Source organism: Hydra vulgaris, chromosome 11, assembly GCF_038396675.1.
Source record: "Hydra vulgaris chromosome 11, alternate assembly HydraT2T_AEP".
Classification (NCBI taxonomy): domain Eukaryota; kingdom Metazoa; phylum Cnidaria; class Hydrozoa; order Anthoathecata; family Hydridae; genus Hydra; species Hydra vulgaris.
The window spans coordinates 1152501-1177324 of NC_088930.1; the positions used below are offsets into that span (position 1 = coordinate 1152501).

At 29.4% G+C, this 24824-nt stretch overlaps 2 protein-coding genes across 6 annotated transcripts in view; one reads left to right on the plus strand and one right to left on the minus strand.

Moving 5' to 3' along the window:
* Nucleotides 1-4212, plus strand: part of LOC100206244 (zinc finger RNA-binding protein) — a 21252-nt gene extending 17040 nt beyond the window's left edge. Inside the window, exon 8 of one of the 3 annotated variants that reach the window (XM_065809756.1) lies at nt 3630-4212. In XM_065809756.1, the coding sequence (XP_065665828.1) occupies nt 3630-4004 (375 nt within the window). In that variant the 3' untranslated portion in view covers nt 4005-4212. Of the gene's footprint in view, nt 1-3573 lie in introns of all 3 variants that reach the window. The other 2 variants (XM_065809757.1, XM_065809758.1) reach the window with 2 other exon arrangements.
* LOC100215779 (repetitive organellar protein) overlaps nt 4175-24824 on the minus strand; it is a 28096-nt gene continuing 7446 nt past the window's right edge. Inside the window, exons 4-11 of one of the 3 annotated variants that reach the window (XM_065809754.1) lie at nt 16714-16855; nt 16489-16599; nt 15852-15999; nt 15160-15467; nt 14182-15069; nt 13335-13601; nt 11842-12711; nt 4175-6357 (exon numbers count right to left, since the gene is read on the minus strand). In XM_065809754.1, the coding sequence (XP_065665826.1) occupies nt 4333-6357; nt 11842-12711; nt 13335-13601; nt 14182-15069; nt 15160-15467; nt 15852-15999; nt 16489-16599; nt 16714-16855 (4759 nt within the window). In that variant the 3' untranslated portion in view covers nt 4175-4332. Of the gene's footprint in view, nt 6358-11841; nt 12712-13334; nt 13644-14181; nt 15070-15159; nt 15468-15851; nt 16000-16488; nt 16600-16713; nt 16856-24824 lie in introns of all 3 variants that reach the window. The other 2 variants (XM_065809753.1, XM_065809755.1) reach the window with 2 other exon arrangements.

Consider the following 24824-nt stretch of genomic DNA (forward strand, 5'->3'; position numbering starts at 1 on the left):
ACATAATTATTAAATAATCATAGTTAATAGAATTAACAGATAGTTTAACATAACTAATAAATAATCATAATTAACATAATTATCAGGTGAATTAACATAATTAATAAATAATTGTAATTAATATGATTAAAAGGCGAATTAACATATTTAATAAATAATCATAATATATTTAACAGGCGATTTAACATAATTAATAATCATAATTAATAATCATAATTAATATGATTAACAAGTGAATTAACATAACTAGTAAATAATCGTAACTAATACAATTAACAGGTGAATGAACATGATAAATAGTCATAATTAGTATAATTAACAGGTGAATTAACATAGTTAATGAATAATCATTTTATATATAATTAACAGATAAATTAATCAATGATACCTTCCTACAAAATACCAAAAATAACTAATAATGAAATAAGACTACAATTGCGAACAGCAATACCACGTATAAATTGTATTCTAACAAAGCCCACAGTAAACTACTAATACTCATTAAAAGTAGAGAAATCAGACAGGAAGAAATCAGACTATATAACCATTAATAGTTAATGACCTTAAACTAATATAGTATAAGAAATGAGGAAATAATGTAGAATGAAAAGAAAATGCTGTCTGATTGCATTTTATGATTGCAAAGTTAAACACTCTTGTTTGTTTTTTTATTATTTTTAAAAAATTTACGCGCAGAGTAACAAATTTAAAAAAATTATATTAAATATAAAAAATGGTTTGACATCGTTTAAGCACAATTAAATAACTAATTGTATTCTGGTAAATATAAAACAGCCAAGTGTATTCTAGTAAGTAACGGGGTTTGCAAATTTACCGACTTTTTTATATACCGGTAATTCGGTAAATGAAAATTAAAATACCAGTATATTGGCAAATTACAAGTAAATCTTTTAATATCAAAATAATAATACAAATATATATGTAATACTATTTTTATTAAATAGCGTTTTTCAAAAAATAACTTCTTAGAAAGCTTAAGTAATTCAATGTCTAATCGAGATCTAATTTTATTGCAAATCCTGAAAATACTTTTTCAGGTTCGACACTTGTTAGACGAATGGTCATCAAATGATCAAAAACTAATTGAATCAATCTCTCATATATTTTCTTGTGGAAAGTACTCTAATTTTTTTTATTAATTCCTCCAGAACGTAGTGCTATTTTCTTTTAAAACATTCGTTGTTTCATGTTTGTTATTTTTTTAAATAAAAAGTTTTTCCTTTTTAAAAAAACAGTAGGGGAGAGTGGGGTATTGGCGAACACCTAAGCGGGAATGCAAATTAAAGACACCAGTTATACAAAATTGATCATATTTATTGCTTATCAATTAGTTTAACTACTCAGTCACAAACCCTCAAAAGGAATTTTTAAAAATCTTATTATAAAATAAAAATTTATGCCAGAAATAAAACCATTGGTGTTCGGAATTACCCTGCCTACGTGGGGTAATTCCGAACACATTGGGGGGCAATCACAAGCACTGTTGTGTAATAGCGAATAAAAAGCTAATTGTAATAACTAAGTCTAAAAACTATATTATGCAACAAAAACAAAAAAAAGGAGTGACTTTATTTCCATAGAAGCTACAACAGAGTGTTACTCAAGAAAAAAGTTGCATAAAATTATCAGAAAAATCAAATTATAGTGAACAACATCCGCAGCTTCATTACACTACTGCACGTCTGGAACTGAGCATAGGATCCCTTCTCAGCAGGTAAAAAAAAATTGTCGAATTTATTTTTTTACAATGCTGTTTTGACCATGTTCGGAGTTACCCCGCGTTCGCCATTACCCCACTCTCCCCTAACGATCTGACTACTATCGCCAGATTCTGCATTATTGTGCAACATGCTTTTTATAATGTCAACAATCATTGTACAACGTGCTTTCAACAATCATTGTGCAACGTGTCGACAAAAATTTTAAAAGTTGTCTTTACTGCTGATATTAAAAATGTCTAATTGTATTTAATTGAAAAATTTATAAACCGTTCTTGACTATATATATATATATATATATATATATATATATATATATATATATATATATATATATATATATATATATATATATATATATATATATATATATATATATATATATATATATATATATATAATATAATATAATATAATATATATAATATATATAATATAATATAATGTAAAATTATATATATATATATATATATATATATATATATATATATATATATATATATTGTATAATTTTGTCTAATTGTATTTAATTGAAAAATTTATAAACCGTTCTTGACTGGTGGTCTACTTCTAAGTTTTCACGTTCAATATCTGAAGAATCTGAATTAACATAAAGTATTAGATAAGCATCATATTTGTTAACATCGTTACATCTATTGAGTTGAAATTATAAAGAACTTCTTAGATTGCTAATTTTAGGCCATGTATGCTTACAAATAGTTTTGCGCATACCTCAGTACATCTGTTGTGAGTTTATTTGTTTTGTTTTTGAATTTATTCTGTAAAATTCACTGTATAACTTTTCTCCTTGTTTTATCGGCATAATTTTCTACTTTTTTATTTGAATACTTTTGGGAGATTTTTTAAAGCCTTTTGCTTTCAATAGCGTTTTTAAATCTTTAGATAGTTCTCTTGACTTCTCTTCGAAATTGCTTTTAAAACAATTTTATATTAAATTTTCTAATAGGCAAGAAGACCACTTGTACTTTTACTTTTATTCTTTTTATGCGTTGTTTACAAGTGACTGTTTACAAATCTCACGTTTTTGAACAATCGTAGTAATATCAAATTGAATTTGGTTGAATTTGAAAAACGAAAGAATATCCATTAAGTATAAAAAAATCAGGACCTAAATATATTATATTTGTTGAAATTGCAAACTTAGCCAACATTAAAATTACTTCAAATATTTTTTTAATTTCAGTAAACCGGTATAACAATCACTATTAAAGTTGATAAGCCTAAAAGAACCAAGTGTACTCTAGTAAATGTAACTTAAAAAATTATGTGTTATAACCGTTAGAGTAACTCTGAAAAAAGGTAACTTAAAATGTTAAATTGAGATTAAAAAATTAAAAAGTTTAAATGTTTTAAAAGTCTTTTTAATAAAAAGTTACTAAGTGCTCAGTAATTGTTGTAACGTTGTATGTTATCGCATTATAAAAATACTTCAATAATTTATATAAATATTACTTTATGTAAAGTCGTAATAATACATCTGTAATAACTTAATTCTATTTGCATTCAGGTACTACAAACATTATGTTAAGTCTTAACAGTAATAAGGATTCTTTCAAAGCGTTAAGTTGCATTTTTACGTATTTTAAGAAATTCAAAAGAAAAGTAATAGCAGAAAGTTTTGTAAAACTTTTTTTAAAACTAATGATTTTTATGAATTTATATTTCTTCTAAAATATTTATTTAATAGTTTATAGCATCTAAATTACCTTCTTTTTTTTTTTCATTAAAAAATTTCAATTTAAAAATTTTTTTAACTTAAGACGTTTTGAAGAAAGTTGTAGAATACATTAGTAATAATAAGTAATTCATTCAGGTACTACAGACTTTATGTAAAGTGTTAACAATACATTCGTAATAACTTCATTCTAGGTACTACAGACTTTGAGTTCAGTTCCTCATCAGCAATATTTACAACAGCAACAACAATATTTTATTGGAAACGCTCAGTCTCCAAATCAATATGTATATCCGACGCCTCCAGCGCATCAACCGGCACCCGTTGAAGTTTCTCGTCCACCAGTGGCTCCAATAGAAATAGATTCAAGATTTCCGATGTCTGGAGAAAATTTATTCCCTCCTGTTCAATATCAGCACTACCAGCAAGCGTCAAATTACGATCAATATTTCGTTCCTCAAAATAATCATTACAATATTCATGAACAGCCGCAACAACATGTTCCCATGCAACAACTTGAAATAAGTAGCTTCGAGCCACAGCGCTACGAACAATTTCGGTCCGTTTAGAGGAAGAAATTGTTTACAAAAGTATGAAATCTTACGTACTCTAGACCAATAAATTCATTTGGTAATATTAAGTAATAAGTCGCATTACTTGGAAATGCGTCATAATCAGACGCGATAACCATATTTTAAGTGTATTGCTACACCGGAAACTAAATGTAATACTAAATGTAACAGTATTGATGAAATGTAATAAAAAATGTTGTTCATATATTAATACAAGTACGTATACAAATAAATAAAAAAACTATTTTAAAAGAGTTAAGTAAAAATATTTAGTGAATTTCATTTTTATTTAACTATTAAATTGCTCAATGGCTAATTTTTGTTTTTAGACTGGGTTGTCATATGGAATTCGGTCTGGATTCGATTTGGTAGACTTTATTTTGGCTTCGTGTGACGAAAATTTCTCAATGACTATATTTGATGTTTTAACTTGATTTGTAGACGAAAGATTATCTACCTTTGGTGTTGACGAGTTTAATGGTTCGACGGGATGTGCTGTAATAGAGCTACATTTTGTATCTGTTATTGAATTGCAAACAATTGGTTCCGTTTGAACAGGTTTTGTGAAAGGTGCTAGAATCTTATCTCGTGAATTTAGTTGTGGGAATAAACTTGTTTTTGTGAAAGTTGATGTTGATTTTTTTTTTCTTGTTCTATTTAGGTTAACTTTATTTAACATAATGGATTCTTTATCAATGTGTGATGGAAAAGGTCTTAATCTTGCGTTTTTAAAGTTATTTCCTGAATCGAGGCTTTTGCATTTTATTATTTCTTTAAGGCTATTATTGTTTGTCATTGTTTTAACAGATTGTGAATAGTAAAGATAGTGTGGTTTAGAGACTAAAGGCGGAGAAGGTGTCATCGTAGGTTCAGAAGATACGGTCTTATTTGAAGTTAAATCTTTTGTGCTTGCTGCTGCATTTTGCGTTGAGATTAGTGTATCTGGCTTATCGTTTATGCTGTTGTGTATACTCGCAAAATGCCTTTTAAAGTTACTATGCAATGAAAATGTTTTTACTGGAGTAGTCTGATTGTTTTTTTGGTCTATAGCTGGATCGTTTATAGTTTCCGGTGGCTTACTGTTTGAAGCATTTAACCTCATTTCATGGTTGCTTTTATTTTCGCTTTGTTTTATAGTGTGTCCTTCGTCTACTACTTGATTAGGCTGCCAAGACTGTTTGTTTCCAATAACTTTAATTTCCAATGTTTTTTTGCCGACAAAGTTATTCAATGAGGGTGCTGCAGGCTTTTCTACACTGCATTTAGATTTGCTTTCTGATTTTAAATGTTCAACACCTGAATCAGCATGCTTTTTGTTTGATAAAATCAGGTTTTTTAAACTTATATTGCAACCTTTTTCAATTCTTCTGACCTGTCTTAACCCTGAATTAAGAGATACTGACACTGGTTTTGAAGGGTTCAATTCAAAAGATGATTCGTCTAAAAATTCACTTTTTAGTTTACTGCTTGATTGGGCTTTGTCAGCAAAATTGTTTGTTGTATGAGATTTATAAGGACTTTGTTTGTTATATCTGCTTTTATTACTGTTTTGAGAAGTTATTGTTGGTAACAAAGCTAGGTTTTGAATAAAAGTACTTTTAGATTCTAATTTTACAGAGCTGCTTTGTGAGTTTTTTTTAGTTTTTTCATGATCATTTGCGTAGAGTTTGTTAGCAGTTACGAGTTGTTTGTTGATATCATCATTACCGCCAGCTTCTGATTGTAGGCGACCGGTAGAGTAATATCTAAAAAATTTAGTTCTTGCATTGGTCGTTATATAGTGACTAACGGTTTTTCTTAAGTCATTTTTATTTAAGTAAAGTTGGCGTGTCTTTACTTCAAATAATGATTTATTCTCTTCAAAGTCTGCCGGGTTTTTTAAAACAACTTCAGGTTCTTCTGTCATAAATAGACTGTCAGAGCTTTCTAATAAATGTCGGTGACTTTTAGTGACATTTAATTGTGAACTTGGTGAACGAATTGGGTGTGTAATATCAGAAACGTTTTTATCATTAGAAACTTTATCAACGTTTGATAATGATGTAGTTAGACTTGGTAATACTGGTGATGTAGTAGAAATTGATTGAAACTCAGAGCTCACTCTTCGAGGTTTTATGCAGGTTGGGGTTCCGGTCAAAAATTTATTACTAAATGACTCGATACCTGGCAGCATACTTGACTTTTTAGGAGACTTATCGTTATAGTTCTTATTCATAACCCGAGATAAATGTATGTTACTTAAACATGGAAGTATTTCTCCCGAAGAGTCCATGCTTTCGCAAGATATAACTTTTAAAGTTTTTAACTTTTTTGTCTTCAAGTTGTCAGAAGAGCTTGGTAAATTGAAAATCTAAAAAAAAAACTAAAAGAGTTAGATTTTTAATTTATTACAATATTTAAGTTTATGCTTGTATGACCTATATATACATTATGTGTGCAAGAGAAAGTGTAATCAAAAATAACAACAACCTAACAAGCTATAAAAACAAAAAATGTTTTGATTTTGATGAAATGTTGTGACACTAAATATCACTATAATAATATAAATTCGGACACACCGTGTGTCCTGGTTTGCGTTTAAAGTGCCTCAAACAGCCTTTTTTTTAAATGTTAGTTGAGACAACTTTTACAAATAGCGCGTTACAATTGTTTAGAACCGTCATATGTGCAGCAGGTTCATAAAACTTTTTGAAATCTGGATCAGGTGTCCACTGTCGTGGTAGTTTCTTAAAGAATGTCTGTGACCTTTGCCTTCTTCCATTAGGACATCGAAAGAAAATGCCCTAAAATTTCACCAGATCCTCTAATTCTAACTATTTAGATTCACTTGTCATCTTTACGACTCGATATGTAAAGAAATTTTACAGTTTTGTAAACAATGAAGAATGGAGATTTTTAGAAACATCTAAAGAGGATGTTTCTAATAACTTTGCAATGATAGGAGCCTGGAAACAATAAAGTCTTTGATATTTAAAGTCTTGATTTTATAAAAAGCATACTTTTATCTTTTTCATAATATTTTATGAGATATTTAGTTTATTGACAATCAAGCGCAAATAAGGCTTTTAAAAAATTACTTTTAATTACTGATTTAAGACAAATCCATATTGGTTTTAAGAGCACAGAGTTTGAAATACAACTGGTAGATCAAAAAATTAAATCAGTTTAAATTATCTACAAATCAAAGCGTATATTTTTAACTCTACTTCGGTAAGCAAAGTTTTTATTATGACACTATTAGAGAATTAGTTTCGAATCTGATCTCTAAATTACACACGTTTATACAATAAAATAATAATAAAGCACTTTACTATCTACTTTTTAAACGCTTCTTATTTTAACTATACTGCAATTTTTTACAAAATAAAAAGAAAACTTTTATTGAATCAGATAATTGTTGCATTAGATTAATAGAATTATTTCAACTTTTTTTTTCCGCGTTTTGGGTTTCATTTTTTTAAACTAAAATTAAGGCTATAAAGTAATTCTAGAATTAGCTTAAAAACATAGAGCCTTATGACTTTCCCCTTGAACTTTCTTTATCAACTTACTATAAATCATCTGCTCAAGTCGTACCCTAGTTAAGTCGGACCATTTGCTAACTCGTACTGTTTTTGAGGTCCCTTCGCCAAAAAAAACTTTGCTTAACCAAGAATTTTATTTTTAATTACAAATAATAACAAAACTTACAATACTTCAATAAAAATTCCGAACTTTAAAAATATATCTAAACATTTTCGCTTATATCTTCGATGAGGTTAGGCTTCGATTAAATTCTATTTATTAATGGTTATTATAATAAAATTTTTTAAAAAATCAATTAAAACTTAAAACGCTCAAAAAGTTAAATACCTTAGCGTTAACTGTAATTTAACAAATTAAACATTTTCACTGATATCTTCGATTAAATTTTATTTATTGAAAATGTTGAGAGTTGCTAAAAAAAAAAGTTTCTTGAACCTTTTTAAAAGCATCTTGCAAAAGAACTTAATTGTGACAACATTCAAGCATACGATGGATGGTTAGATTTGTGGAAAAAAAGAAACTATGTATCGTTTAAAACAATATCAGATATTTATCATTTTATTTTTTCATTGATATTTACATATTTATCAGTCATTTATATAAGAAATAATAATAAAGATGGAATCCATTTCATCGCCCAAAATCAATAGTTTATCTATTTGAATCTTGGTTTTAACTTGTTTAAAATCCAATTGAAATGCAGCTGCCTCATTATGCACTCCATTAAACCACGCACTGTATGAAAACTATAGCTAATAAAACCTATGCTGATTTTAATTTATTAATTTTTCATAGGTGATGGTCAAGATGTTACCAATGAAACGACCGCTCCTTGGAGGAAAACAACCTTGCCTTTGTCTTTCTATTGTCAACCAACAATATTTTCTTTTTACAACTCGCGGGATATATTCAATGCTGATAAGTTTGGTTTGTTTTATAAAGCACTTCCGAAAAAAATATGCATTTAAAAGGTAGAAAACGTAGTGGAGGTAAGAATTGCAAGATACGACTAACTGGGCTTGCTGCAGCAAACATGTGTGCAGAAAACTCCTAATGTTTGTTATCGAAAATCAAACAAACCCTGTTGCTTTAAAGGAGCTAGAAGCACTCCATATTATTACCTTGCATAAAAAAAAGTTCCATGACCTCTGAACTATTTGAGGAGTGGGTCAGAGCCGTAAGGTAGCACTGGTTATTGATATGTACACCACCCACCCGAATAATGAGCATTTTAAATCGGTCACTCTTTACTTTTTTTCCCCTAACACAACTTCATGTTCGGGGCGTAGTGATAAGGCAAATATTGTTTTCTTTTAGCTCCGGTCATGTAAATTTTATTTATATAAAACAGCATTGTATTTTTTTTTAATGACGAAATAAAGTAAAATAAAAATAAATAAAATGTTTGAAGGCGACGGATCGAGTCATGCAATCGTTTAAATGCATGTACCCTGCAAGCGCCTTTAATCTCCATACTTGATGCTATAAAAGTGCTTGTTCATTCCTGATAACAGATGAAGAAAAAAATTGTTCAAGACATCATTGAGGTAGTTGACGAAACAACGTAAGAAGAAAACAAAACGACTGATGAAACTGTGACCAAGCCAACGACTGAAGAAGTTCGTAAAATTGATATCTTTGTTAATATTTCAATGTTTACTCAGAGTGGTCAAACTGAATGAGTAGCTTTGAATTTTTCACAACTGTTTGAAAATGAATTGTGCGAGTTACTGGAACAAACATCAATTTCGGACATTTTTCTTTTATATTACATATACAAAAGTATAAATTTCACATAAAATATAGTTCTATATAAATGTACATAATATTTATATATTGAAGAACATTCGATAAGTCTCTAAAGTTATAAAATTCCGACATAACCAGAGCTTCGCTCAATTCGGAAATTTAAGTCGGTATATATATACAGTATTGGACAAAACATTTGCAACCAACATCGAACAATGCTAAAAAGTGTTCCTAATTTTACACGTCTGAAAAACGAAACGAACTATACAACCACAGCAAACAGTTCAGGAGTCTGGAGTCATACACTCCATGACATGAGCAGTCAGCTGACAGCACACAGGCAGAATTTCGTTGACAAGTGCCATTTTGCAGCGGACAAAACAACTGGATCTTTTTTGGTTTGTTTCATTTTCTTAAGTCTGGTCCGTGTCAACGTCACGGAAGTTTTTAATTATTAAAGGAAGTATCCAGAAGTTTCCAGAAGCATGCAGAAGCTTCCAGAAGTTTCCCGAAGAAGCATCCAGTAGCATCCAGAAATATCCAGAAACATTCAGAAGCATCCAGACGCATTTTACTATATAAGAGTAAATCGACATGTAATTCAGTCAGTATATGGAAGTCAATCAGTCAGTATTATAAAGACAGTTCATCGAAGTGAGTTTTATCAAAGTGTTTTATCGAAGAACATCAATACAAGAAGTGAAATACAACAAGTGTTTCATTACATCAATACAGTCCACATCCAACCAAGACGTTGTGTTCCACAGAGCATTATTGTATCATTACAAGGTAAATGTAACACGGTAAGGCTTGAGAAGCGTGATTATTTATTTTTATTATTTTTATGACTTCAAGTGCAAAAATGGCTCCCGACAGTTTTGGATTGGAACTAAGAAAGAAAATTATTGGCGATTACGTAAGTGGAGTGTCACAAAAAAGTATTTGTGATAAATAACGGGGAAGTTGGCAGCAGATAACAAAGGTGGAAGACCGCGTTCCACCACTTCTAAAGAAGATTCAATGATCGTCAGATCCGTCAAGAAGGATCCCTGGATATCATCAGTCGAGATACAAAAGCAATTAGAGCTGCCTGTATCGGACCGAACAATCAGACGACGTGCTGTTGAAGCCGCATTGTTTTCTCGACGCCCTGCAAAGATACCGCTGATTTCACTAAAAAACCAGAAGAAAAGACTCCTGTTTGCTACATCTCATATTGACTGGAATGTGCAGAAATGGCGAACTGTCCTGTTCAGTGATGAATCGAAGTTCAACATCATTGGGAGCGATGGCATTTGCCGTGTACGTTGACCGGCCAGAAAACGTCTAGATTTACGTTACTGCCATAAGACCGTGAAGCATGGTGGAGGCAATGTAATGGTCTGGGGATGTTTTTCTGCTAACGGTCTAGGTCCAATACATCGAAACGATGGAATAATGGACCGTTTCATGTATAAAATATCCTGAAAGATGTGATGTTACCTCATGCTGAATGGAATATGCCAATAAAATCGGTTTTTCAGCAAGACAACGGTCCGACACACACTGCAAAAGTAGTCAAGCAGTGGTTTCAAGACAACCACCTATCGGTGATGGATTGGCCGCCTCAATCTCCGTATCTCAACCCTATCGAGAACCTGTGGGAGATCGTCAACCGCAGAATTAATCGTGAAGGTGTTCGTAATAAGGATCAACTGTTTGAACAATATATATATATATATATATATATATATATATATATATATATATATATATATATATATATATATATATATATATATATATATACAGTGTCGGTAACATATATATATATATATATATATATATATATATATATATATATATATATATATATATATATATATATATATATATATATATATATATATATATATTCCGAATTACCGGGATTAATGTGCATAATTTTTATAAACAGGTTAGTATTTCTAAACTGTTACTAATGATCAAGAAAAACCCGCATTAATTTTTAAATTAACGCGCGTTTTTCCAAGCCATTAGTAACAGTTTGAAATGCTTAACTCTTTTTAAGGTGCGTTATTTGTAAAAGTTCCTAAAGTTTTTAATATTATTTAAATATTCATTCTAGTTTTTCTGGATGCATTTCTACTTGAATAAAAATTTGGAATTTTTCATTTAAATCATTTTTTATTTATAGTACCTTGATTAAACGTTGTTTGAACATAAAATAAATTATAAAAGTTGTAAGTGCGTTATAAAAGTAATAACACTGTTATAATGTTATTACTTTTATAACGCGGCTAAAGTTTTTTACTCATTTAGTTTTAAGTTTATCGTTTTGTTTTACCATTTTTTCTATCAAATTTAATTTTATTTGCCCCATGAAATGTACACGGTTTTGCATAACTAAAATTTTGAAGATCATATAATTTTCCAGATATTGCAATTTGCGATCGCTTAGTTTAATCCTCAAAGTCTTTACATTTATTTATTGACATATATCTGAGAACAAACGAGGCACATTGCCTTGTTTGTTCTCAGATATATGTCAATAAGTGAATCAATTAAAAAAAAATCTTACCACAATCTCTGCTTCCTCTTGAGTGTAGCCTAAACTTATGGCCGCTTCTTTTAATGCTTCCTTAACCATTTTGCTCACAAGTTGGTTGTAATTTTTTTCTATACTAAAAACAAGGCTTATTTCGCCTGTACTCATATTGAGTGCTGAGGCAATATCAGTTCCACTGTATCCTAACGATATACTTGCTCTAATTAGCGATAATGAAGCAATTTTATTTGCACATTCTTCAATTTGAAAACTAACTGATGGTTGTATCTTTTTTTCCATTTCATCATCTAAACATGAATTGAAAAATTGTTCGCACGAATTTTCTACATATTGATTTTTATTTAATCTATTCCCTGCAGTTAATGTTTTCCTTATAATAGAAGAATCATTGGTATCCTTGTTGTTTTTTTTTATTGAAGATGTGGACTTTGGAGTGTTTAATTCTAAATTTATATTATCTTCTGAAGGATTATAACCCAAGCTAATTGCAGCTTGTATAATGGATTGTTTAACCATACTGCTAATAAATTCGTCGTATCTTTCATCTATTTTTGATATTAGATCTTCGTTTAGTTCAATGCCAAAAGCAGAAACAAGTTCAAGGTGATCATAACCTAAGGATATGCCAGCTCTAATAAGAGATATTGTTGCAATATGTTTTGCTATTTCAAGTCTTGATCTTGATTTAGCTTCCGTACCATAACTTTTGCTTGTGGTTGGTTCAATGGTATTATTGTTGGAAACTTGGTTCAAACCTTTAGTGTTTAAAATACATTTTGTTATCTCGTCTGCGTCAAAGACTTCACTTTGTTTATCGTCTGTGTCCGAAAATAATTTTCTTGAATAGGAATCTTTTTGATCGTGTTTGTTTAGATAATTGAGCTAAATAAACAATTAAAATTAATTGTATAAATTAGAGATGCCTTTTTTATTTTTGTAACTTAAATTTGTTATTTTAAGTTTTATTAACACTATTAACTATTTATTTATTAACTATAGTTTATTAAAACAATAATTCTATAACTAGTTTTAATTAGTTAACCTTCACATTTTACAGTTTCATTAACACATAAATTTTTATTCAAATACAACTAACGATCTAAACAAACAATTTTTTTTTTAACTTTTGTTTAATTTGCAATTTATTCATATATACATCTTTGTAGTGTCGCTTTTTTAAACATTTTATTAACACATATGTTAAATACATAATAAAAATTATATTTTAAATAGTTAGAAATAAAGCCGTGGCTAGGCCTGTCCAAGTCTTTTAGTGGGGGAATGAAATTAGAAGGAATTTTTGTAAATTTAAAAGAACTTTTCTTAGCGTGTGTGTGTGTGTGTGTGTGTGTGTGTGTGTGTGTGTGTGTGTGTGTGGGTGTGTGTGTGTGTGTAATACCTAATAGAGGGTCTATAAGGATTTTTTTTGGGGTGAGAAGGTGGGGGAGCCTCCAACCAACTTGCACAAGAAAACACCCACGGCACTAGAAAAGATTAAATAATACCGAAACTTCTGCCTCGCTATAACTATATCCAAGATTTAAGGCAGCTTGCATCAGAGCTTTGTTTACTATATTTGAAACTAAATCCTTTTTTTGATATTCTATACTTTTTAAAAGGTCACCGTTGACTTCAATACCAAAAGCCGAAACAATTTCTAGATTGTCATAACCTAAAGATATTCCTGCTTTAATCAGTGAAACTGCCGCCATGTTCTTTGCATAACTTGTGATTTCAGCATTTTCTATCGGTTCTTCATTAAAATCCGTTGCCTTAACAAGCAAACTGTTGTTTATAGAATGTACAGAATTTACCTAAATATGTATGTATGTATGTATGTATATATATATATATATATATATATATATATATATATATATATATATATATATATATATATATATATATATATATATATATATTTATATATATATATATTTATATATACAGTATATTAGAGCCGTAACGCCGGGGGCCAGGGGGGCCTAGCACCCCTCCTCAATAACTTTTTTTAAAAATATTTTTTTTATAAGAAACCTATTGTAAAATTTATAGAATGTCTGTTACAACACATCACAATTCAATTATCAAATCGAATAATGTTATTATCAACTTTTTTTTCGAATTATTATCAGAATTCTATTACTAAAACTAATTTTAAAAGATTTGTTTTAGTTATAAGATATTATTTTCAAATTTTTTTTTGATCATAACTCTTTCCCCCCCCCCCTTTTTTTTTTCAATCGAAGAAACCCCAAGCCCTCGCAATATTTTTTAAATGTCCACATGCAAAAATAACATAAATATACAAATAACCCACATCCAAAAATAACATAAATATAATAAATATACCGCAAGTTCCGCTTCGATTTGAGTATAGCCTATACTTAAAGCAGCTTGCATCATAGCTTGTTTCACTAAATCCTTGACAAACTGCTGATTTATCTTTTGTATCTCAGGTAAAAAATCTTCGACTTTAACTTCTATACCAAATGCATCCACAATTTCTAAACTGCTAAAGCCTAAAGCAGCACCAGCTCTTATTAATGTAAGTGTTGATATGTGTTTTGCAAATCTTTCCACTTCAAGACTAAAAGAAGATTTAACTTCAAGAACCTCTAAACTGGAACTTGTTAGCAAATGCTGACTGCTCATTTGTTTTGTTGACAATGATGATATCTTCTTTTCTAGCTCGACTTTAGAAACTGTTTGGGATAAACTAACTTCACTTCTTTTTTTTATTTCTTCCTGATCATCTTCATTTTTAATTGCTTTTAATATAGATTCTTCAATTGGGGCAATCCCAAATGTTGACATAATTAAATTTTTGTCAAAACCTAAATGTTTCCCTGCTTTAATAAGTGATGCAGCTGCCAAATTTTTGGCGTAGCAGAGAATGTCACTGCTAAGTTCTGGTGTTACTTCACTATTTAAAAGACTTTCAATTGAACATACATTTTTCTCACTGAGACAATTATTTACAGCTGATAATAGTTTAGCGTTAATAATATCGATGGCAACAATGCGAATTCGTTCCATTTCCACACGAGAAAACCGAATATTTGATACCATAAATCTGTTATTTTGAACAGAGTTTACAGGTGTTGAAGTAGCTATATTTTCGAAAACTGTTTCAGTAGATTGGTCTTTAGTTTCTATATTTCCCATTTTTTCGTATACAAATTCCCCATTTGAAGACACTTCTTCGCGCTCATCTTTTTGGAACGATCCATTTTGTTCCTTTAAAACAATATCATAATTTCGTTAAAACTATTTTTAATAAAGTGTAACGATGAACAGATACAAAATTATTAAACTTAAATAAAATACCAAATAAGGTTTCTCGTCTTCCATTTTGAAATCTTCTAAAAATTCGGAGCTTTGGTTTAAAATAGTTTGGTTAATATCCCAAGCACTTCTCCAGCGCGATTGTCTCTTTGAACCCTTTTGAAGTCTGGATCTCAACTTTCTCCAATATGTTAGAATATGCTCCCTCTTTTCAACACTTTTTAAATTCTCTCTCCATTTGTGAATTTGGCATTCTTTTCTTCTTTGCATTTTAAAAAAATAAAGAGTAGCCTCATGAAGATGTTTTAAAGCTTTTTCTCTGTTTTTGTTTAAATACTGTTTGTGAACATCTATAAAACGGTCACAAATACTTCTGAAGATGGGTTTATACATCTCTAATAAGTATGTCTGACGCACTCTTTCACAAATGAAAAAATAAATGCTTATGTAAGGGTTAGGATCTGGATTGAGGTTTAAGCTTTATTATCAAGTTATAGCAACCTTACCCTTGTCTTAGCCAAACTGACCATCCGTGACCTTAAGTCTGACCCTAATCATGACCCTCATTACCCTAAACCTTGCCCTCATTTGATCTATTTTTTTTAATTTATGGAAGAATGCGTTGTTTCAGACGCAATTAAAACAAGCTTAAAAAAAAATTATTTTAATTAACACCGCTTAACTGATGAATTACCTCTTTAGATATTACTAATAAAATAAGTGAAATTTTTTACCTTCAATTTGTTTATGCTGCTTTTTATAGATTTTTTCTCGTCCTTCGAGACTTTTTTTCCTTTTCCTCGTTTCATCAATGTTGGCTAATTTTTCATCTCTCATTTTTTCACTGAAGTACATTTGGCGTCTTTTAAATAAGTCAACAACCTGAAACAAATTGCTTCTTTAAGCTTTTTTCAATCATAAAATCTTTATTCGTTGTTACTGTTTGTTGCATATATAAATTTTTTTTGTTATTGCCTAATAATTATTATATATTATATAATATTATATAATATAATTATTATATAATAATTTTATTTTTATGTTATGTCTAATAACATTTATTTTGTGTATAAAAAAAGCGAACAATTGAAAATGTAATCAAAATACAATTAAAAATGTAAAAACAACAATTAAAAATCTAATCAGGATTCAAAGTAGGTCTTGATTTGCAAATCGAATTGAATCATGAGTCCAATTAGCATTTTGAGGAAATCTAAGTTTAACTAAAACATATCCTCAAAATGAAGATTTGATTCGAGATTCAATTCGATTTGCAAATCAAGGCCTGCTTTGATTCGTGATTCGATTTGAAACCAAAAAAGGTGATTCGCAGGGCCCTAATATATATGTATATATTACTTATATTGCTACCTTCATTTTTATTTCTTTGCTTTTTTCGTTATAAATATTTTTCATTTTTTCTTCCCTCATCTTCATATTTTTTTTGGATAACCTTAAAATTCGATCGCGGTACCTTTTATCCTAAAAATGAAATTTAATAGAAAACAAGCGTGTTTCATACTGTTTATTTAAGGGTTTAAAAGTAAAAAAGTTAAAAAGTTGTTTTTGATTTTTCTATATAAAAAAAAAAAAAACCTCGTCTTCTAGCTCTTCACGTTTTTGGCGCCTTTTTTCGTTTTCTTCGTTTCTTTTAAGTTGTTGTTTTTTTAATAAAATTTCTTTTTCTTTTTTCTTAAGATCCGTGCATGTTTCTCTCTCGTCTATCTGAGACATTGGTCTTATATGAAAAATAGTGAAAAATAATTTAAGTCGCAACAAAATTAACGAATTACATTTTTAACATTATTAGAAAAACAAAAGACTATATTTAACATCAGTTAAATTGTTAGCCAAGTTACACGGAACGGGCCGTTACACGGTCCGTAAGCTCATCAATAGCTAGTCGGGTTAGCTCGTGCATGATTGCACTGAAAATGATGTACTGTGGTAATTATGGTGATAGCTGATCGAACTTTGCTTTTAAGCAGTTGATATTAATAGCATTGACAACTTTGTTTGGTAGTGTGTTCCATGAGAGCGATTGTTGAAAAATTTGAATCAAATGAAGCGATTGTTGTCCATTTTACAATGTAAGCGTTGCGATTATCGCAGATTAGTGGGATGTTAAAGTGGAGCAATATGCCAATAACTGAGTTGATGTCGTTCTTCATTTTTGGATGAGGTTACCGTGTAAAAGTCTACCGAGTAGTGAGGTGATTCCGAGTTTTATGCATATCGTCTCGTAGTCGAAGCGCTTCATTTCTTGCAGTACTTTGGTAGCCCGATGCTGGATGCGTTCTATGGCATTTATTTCTTTTTCAAGATACTGACACCAGGCTGTGACTGCGAACTCAAGATGTAGGCGTATATAGGTGGTGTAAAGCTTTTTTCATATTTTGGTGACTCTGCTAATGAAGATTTTAAGATTCCAAGGATTTAATTTTAAGGATATTATTGGCCTTGGCAGCCGCAATTCTGCCGTTGCCAATTGATTCTCATGCCTTTATTTGTTGTTAATTTGAACGTTTAGGTTTTTTGTGACACCTCGACGTCACGAATTTGGTTTTCCGTGACAATGTCTAGGTCTTTCGTGACGCAGGTTTTTTTATTGAAACAGCAGTGTTGACAATCGGCAATAAAGTTGCTGACTTGATGATCTTATATTGTACCATTGTTTCTACTATTTACCATAGTACATAGGTAATGAAGATTGGCCTGTAGTTTGTTGGGTCAAGTCTGAAGCCTTTTTTGGACAGTGGCGTTACGTTTGCCGAACACCATAAATTTGGGACTAATTCTAGATCAAACGGTCTCTGAAAAAAATAGCGAGTGGAGCAGCCACTGCATTTGCACATTCTTTAAGCACAAATGGGCTAATTTAGTCAGGCCCAGTTGATTTGTTGGCGTTGAGAGCAGATAGGTTTTTGTGAATAGAACCATTGGTGAAAATAACGAAGGATATTAAAGCGGTTGTGTGTTTGATGAATGGTGGAAGAGGCTAACCTGACGGTTCAACCGTAAATACTGACTGGAACTGATTGTGTAGTATATTGATGATAATTGCTCGTATACTGTTAATTTCTCCATAGTGAGATTGTACTCTCTGACAAGAGGAACGATTTGTCATTTAACGGGTGATTACTAAAAATCTGGACAAAACTAAAAATTAAATAACTTTTAATCTAGAAGACCTATTTTATTGTTTTAAAAAGAATAAAATAGCAAATTTATTCTAATTTAAATAAAAACGTTTATCTTAATTAACAAGACCTTGTCTTCTTATTGTGTCGAGTCTTCTGCTAGTAGACTCTACCAAGCGTTGTACCAGCTCTTTGTCGAATTTCTTAAAACAGTAAATTATTCTAGAGCGTAATTGATCCAAATTCTCTGCATGCCAACCATTTTTGTAAATATCTCCTTTGATACAAGACCAAAAATCCTCAATACAACGACATTCAGGCATATTTGGAGAATTTTCACTTTTTGTTACAAACTTTATACCATTTTCATTCAAAAACTTAACAGCTTTGTTTGAGTAATGGGCACTAGATCAGGCCAGAATATGTATTTGGTATTTTTCGGAAGCTGTTTGATGTGTGGTAATAGTTTTTTAGTCAAACATTCATCAACATAAATATGCTGGTTAATAGCTGTTCCAGACTGTACAATGTATGAAGTTGATAGGCCAAAAGGCGAAATGACCACGTAAACCAATAATTTTTCTTCAAATTTCTTTTTTTCTTTGAATTTAACATTATTTGGTGTTAATTTGATGCTACTTGAATGGAAATTATCATTACCATTAATTTGGCTGTTCGAGAGAGTAAAATAAGACTCGTCATCAAGAACCCAAATAAAATCTTTATAATTTTTATAAAGTTGACCACACAAACGTTGGTTTTTTACTCTCAAACGTCAGGTTTTTTGCTTTCTCTGGCTCTCAGTTCGACTTGGAATCTTCATTTGTTTTCTTTTTTTTATTGATGTTTTGGTTTTCAATGTCTTAGAAATAAGTGACTGAGAACATTTGAACTTTTTTGAAGCTATACGCTGAGAAATGCCACATTTATGGTCAAAAAGCTTGGTAAGTTGACTGATGGCGCGCTTAGTCATTATTTTCGGCTTTTTACCACTACCAGTTTGCCTTTCAAATAGTTTATCTTCTTCTACACATTTAACAATTCCATATATATCGATCTTGATAAGTTTTCTGCTTCAAAATGAGAAACAGTGAATGATTTAAGTTTATCTGAATTTTCTTGATAAAACTGGTACACACGTTTTCTCTGGAGCTCTGCGTTTGACGTCAATTTTAATACTAAATTTAAAATACTTATTTAAAAGTTAATATATATTTCAAAAGAAGAATAAATTTGCAACATTTTAAAAATTGTTTGAAAAAATAAAAATTAGTTGCATTAGAAATATGATGTAAGCAATTTTGTCCAGATTTTTAGTAATCACCCGTGTTGCGGTTGAGGCACCGAGGTTTTTAAGCTTGGTTAACAAGAGAAGTTCGTTGGTCAGCCAAGGCTGCCTTCGTTTGGTTTAGAGAAGCGCCGAATGGATTTGTCGCAGCATTTAATATAGTTATCCCAGAAGATTTGGTAGCATTTATCATATTTATAGATGTAGCCAATGATGTAGGAGAGACAATTTCGAGCCAGAGCTGTTCCAAGATTTTGCGTTGAAATTTAATAATAATTTTTTTTATGAAGGAGATTTTTATGACAAAAAGTATTTAAAAAATTGAAAGTAAAACATTTAACAAAATATAAACATAATAAAGTTACGGAAGGATGCTTTACTTTTTCGCAGATAAGCACAGTGATTCAAAAAAAAAAAAATTTAACAATTGGATTGGTCAGTGTAAAGGCTGCTTACACGTTATTAAAATGCAGCCTGTGGTAATTAACTTATATCCAACTCAAGCCAATGACCATATAGAATAACTTATCGGTTTTTTTTTTACCCCTAACGGAATTTACCATCATTTTTTTATGGTTTTATTTTTTTATGATATTAATTTTATTTTTTATAAATTCTTTTTAAATCTGCACATAAATAAAATACAAACACAAAGTTCTTTAAAATTGATATCGTTTTGGTTTCAAAACCTCGTCAAACTTTTAAACACCTCCTTCTCCTCCATTTACTAAAATCATATATGGATGACTGTATCCCATTCAGGACCAGTCACTGTTATTCCATTCCTAGATGTTTATTCGGCTTCAGCTTTGTTTGTTTCGATGGTTGGATCAAATAATCCTTTTTAATGAACAAAGCGTCAGCATCAACATTCCCACAGACACTTCTGTCCGAGTTAAATTCGCTTTAAGTTATATAATCTCAGTTAAAAAAAGGGAAAAAAATCCCAAAGTTTTTTCAAAAAAAAAAGAGAGCATCAAAGAAAAAGAAAACTTCGTGTTAAAGGTGATAGAAGAAAATGTTTAAAATAACAATAACAGCGACAATGATGCATTAGAATCACAACAGTTTAATCTTTTGTCGTTCAACTCAAGGAAATTATGAAGAAGAAGCTCGTACTTTAACTACTGAAAAGACGCCAAGACTCATTAAAAAAAATTACTTTTTTGTTTCATAACGTTATGCTTTTTTTACTTATAATACAAATAATAAACTTATTTGGTTTTGATGATTGAAATTATTTTAATGACTGTTCCTACATATCTATCGTAAAAATGGGTATAAATTTGAATTCAGATCAAGGGTGATTTAGAGCAATAAAAATTTAGAGTGCATAGGTAGAATTAAGAGTGCTTAGATAGGATTAAGAGTGCTTAGATAGCATTAAGAGTGCATAAATAGGATCAAGAGTGCTTAGGTAGGATTAAGAGTGCATAGATAGGCCCAGTTGAGTTCATTCAAAGACTATGCGCTTTAGCAAGCTGGGAATCTAGATAAAGGTTGGTAGTAAATCAACATTCTTTCCAAAAAAACTTTCTTAACTATTGGATCATAGTTAAATTTGTTTTTGAAGTTTTATCGATTCTTTATTCATTAAAGTAATTTTTGAACAGTTTGTTTAATGTCAATATGCTTACTGGTGATCAACAGTATTATTCAAGCTCTTAATTTAAAGCTTATGGTTTAAGGATTATTTTAGTAAATAATGTTATATAATATTGATTGATGGTTTAAGAATAAAACCGTTTATACTCTAAACATTACGAAGTTCAGGTTGGTCTAATGATATAAAATGATAATAAATGGGGCACATTGGCCATATGTTAAAAAAATTCGTCAACAATTTTTTTTTTATTAAATAGCTTGTTTTCACTTCCAATATTATTAATTTGTGCTTTGAAAGTTTTGAAAACAAAAAATAAACTTGGGATAGATAATAAGAATTAATTAAATAAAAACCTTACGCTTTTTTTAATATTTGAAGAGTTTCTTATTAAATTACAACTAATTTTCAATTGTAGAAAATAAAACATGAAATAATGAAGAAAAAAAAAGATGTTGGGGAAAATTTAGTTTGCCCCATTTTATTCCCATTGGCCAACTTATGCCGATATCGGGGCACGTTGACTATTAGACATAACTTTACAAAAGTAAATTAAAATATATTAAAAACCAATTATGAACTTTTAATAATGTTATTTTTAATAATGTTAATATGTATGTTAATATAATGTTAATCTATTTAGTGCTTTTTATTATTATTATTATTATTATTATTATTATTATTATTATTATTATTGTTATTATTATTATTATTATTATTTGCCGTATATTAAAATTTACAATAAAATAAATCGTGTTAATAAATAAGAGAGCTGGGGCAAGCAGAAGACATAAACTGTCTTATCATCGAGCCCCATTTATATTGAAAAAATCGTCAGTTTATATACAAAAATGAAAAGTAGATAAGTACATAATAAGAATTTTATACACGTTAGTTAAAATATAATTATTAATATAATATAAATATTAGTGTTGAAATATAACGCAATATATCAAAGATTAACAACAATATAAAAGTATTAAAGTTTTTCAACAAAAAATTAAATAAAAATAAAACTGCAACAAAAGAGAAGTAGTGTCAATAACTATTTTTTTAGATAATTTATATTATTTATGTATTTATTTTAAAAGAGATATTTTAAATCAAAGTCATTTTGTAATAATTGACTCTTAGATTCTTTCCTGAATTGTTCCAAAGAGATGCTTTGAATATTTTTTTTTTTTGTAATAAATTTTGAAAGGTGTTTCCATAGAAACGGTCCACGGTATTGGATTTGGTAAGAACTTAGTTTTAAATTAGTTTTTGGTACAATAAAGTTGTTAATTGAAAATTTAGCAGGATACTTGTGCGATATTTCACTAAAGTAAGACTGATATACAATAGAAGAAAGCCCCATGTTTTATTTTAAACATGAATTGTAGAACTTGGTGTATATTAAGTTTATAGATACTTAGAGCCCAAAAAAGTTCCTTCCTTAAAAGAGGTTCGCAATGACAAGTTCTGTGTGCACCAAATACAATCCTGCATGCGTGTTTTTGCTTATTATAAAGTTTTTTTAGTTTACTATAATTAGCACTACCCCATACAATATTAGAGTAAGAGATAAAACTATGAATAAATGAAAAGTATATTTTTTTCAAGGAAGCAGTGTTAAGATATGGTTTAGTTTTATATAATATGGAAATATTTATTGAGAATTTATTTTCTATGTATTTTATATGTGGTTTCCATGACAAATTTTCATCTAGTATTACTCCTAAAAAATTAGCGATTGGTTCCCATTTAATAAATGTTTTATTGATTAACAGATTAGGTAATTTTAGAGGAACATTATTACCTTTACTAGGTTTGGAGAATAAAATAATTTAGTCTACATTTAACGAAAGCCTATTACTTGTAAACCATTCGTTTATTTTTAATAGTTCTTCATTAAATATATTAAAGAGAACTTTTATGTTTTTGTTGGAATAAAAAAGATTGGAGTCGTCTGCAAACATTATAACATTTAAAATATTTAATGCTAAGTATAAATCATTTATATACAATAAAAATAATAATGGTCCTAAGATTGAACCTTGGGGTACACCACATGTAATGTTTTTTTTTTTTTCAATTTTTTTATAAATAATACATTGTGACCTGTTCGCCAGGTAATTTTCAAACCAAAGTAAGTTTTTATTTTTTACTCTATAGAGTTCCAACTTTTTTTATAAGTATCTTATGGTTAACAGTGTCAAAGGCTTTTGACAGATCAATAAAAACTCCTTAGGTAAAATAGTCATGATTGAATGCATTTGATACATGATTAATCAGTTCGATTACCGCATGGTTAGTTAAATTATCTTTTTTAAACCCAAATTGTTTACTGTACAGCAAACTGTTAAACATCAAATAGTTATAAAGTCTGTTGTAGATAATTCATTCCAATAATTTTGAGAGGCAAGGTAAGACGGAAATAGGTCTGTAGTTTGAAATATTAGTTTCGTCACCAGATTTTAAAATTGGAGTGATTACAGCAACTTCAAGTTTTTTGGCACAACATCTAGTTTTAATAAAAGGTAAAAAATATGAAATAATGACGGTTCAATGATATCGAAAACTGACTTAACAGCATTTACACTAATTTTGTCAATGCCCGCACTTTTATTACTTTTAAGATTACTATTAAAAGCATTCCTTATCTCACCTAGATTTAAATTAGATTCTTCCATAATAGTATTACTCGGTTTAATATAAGATTCAAACTCTATGGTACTTGACGGAATTTTACTCGCCAAGTTCGGCCCTATTTCAAGAAAAAATGAATTTAGCTTTCCATCTATTTTTTTATCATTAATCATTTCCCCGTCAATTAAAAGCTTTCGCCGGAGATTATTTTTTACACATTTATTTTTTATCAATTATTTGTTTAATTATATTCCACGTTTTTTTAGTGTCGCCGTTGGTTTTTTCCAGCAACTTTGCATAATAAATTTTTTCAAATAAGTTTTTATAGTTTTTGTAGTTTATTTCATTTTTATATGTTTTATGCCTTAAATATTTAACATAAAGTTTTTATTTTTTCTCAGACGATTTTATTGGTCCCTTGGTCCATTTTATTGGTCCCCTGGTCATCCAGGGGTTTAAAAGAGACTTGGATTTTATAATTATTTTTTTAACAGGAAATGCTATGTCATTCTGTTTACAGAATTGCGCTAAAAATAGTTCATATGCATTATTGACTTCATAGGATTGTAAAATAAGATTCAAATCGATATTTTCTGATAAAAGAGTTCGAAAATACAAGAAGGAGTTTTCATTGATCTGTAGCGTTAAAATTGTAGAGTTCGAGGGGGATTATTTTGGGTAATGTTACCAGTAATTAAGAATATTGGAAAGTGATCTGTTAAATCAGTTTTGATTATGCCCGTTCTTAAACGATAGTTTTGAAAATTTTTTGTAACTATATTATCAAGTAATGACGACGTAGTCTTAGTAATTCTCGTTGACTTATTTATAGTTGGTATTAGGTTATATTGGGTTAGAGTATCTAAAAAGTATTGAACATTTTTATTCAAAGCATAATTAAGCAAATTTAAGTTAAAATCACCAGCTAAGTAAACATGTTTTCATGTTAAACTAGTTTTGATTAAAAAACTGCTTAAATAAGTTTTAAATTTTTTTAAACTACCAAATGGTTGTCTATAAATAGAATTAATTAAAATATTTTTGGTGG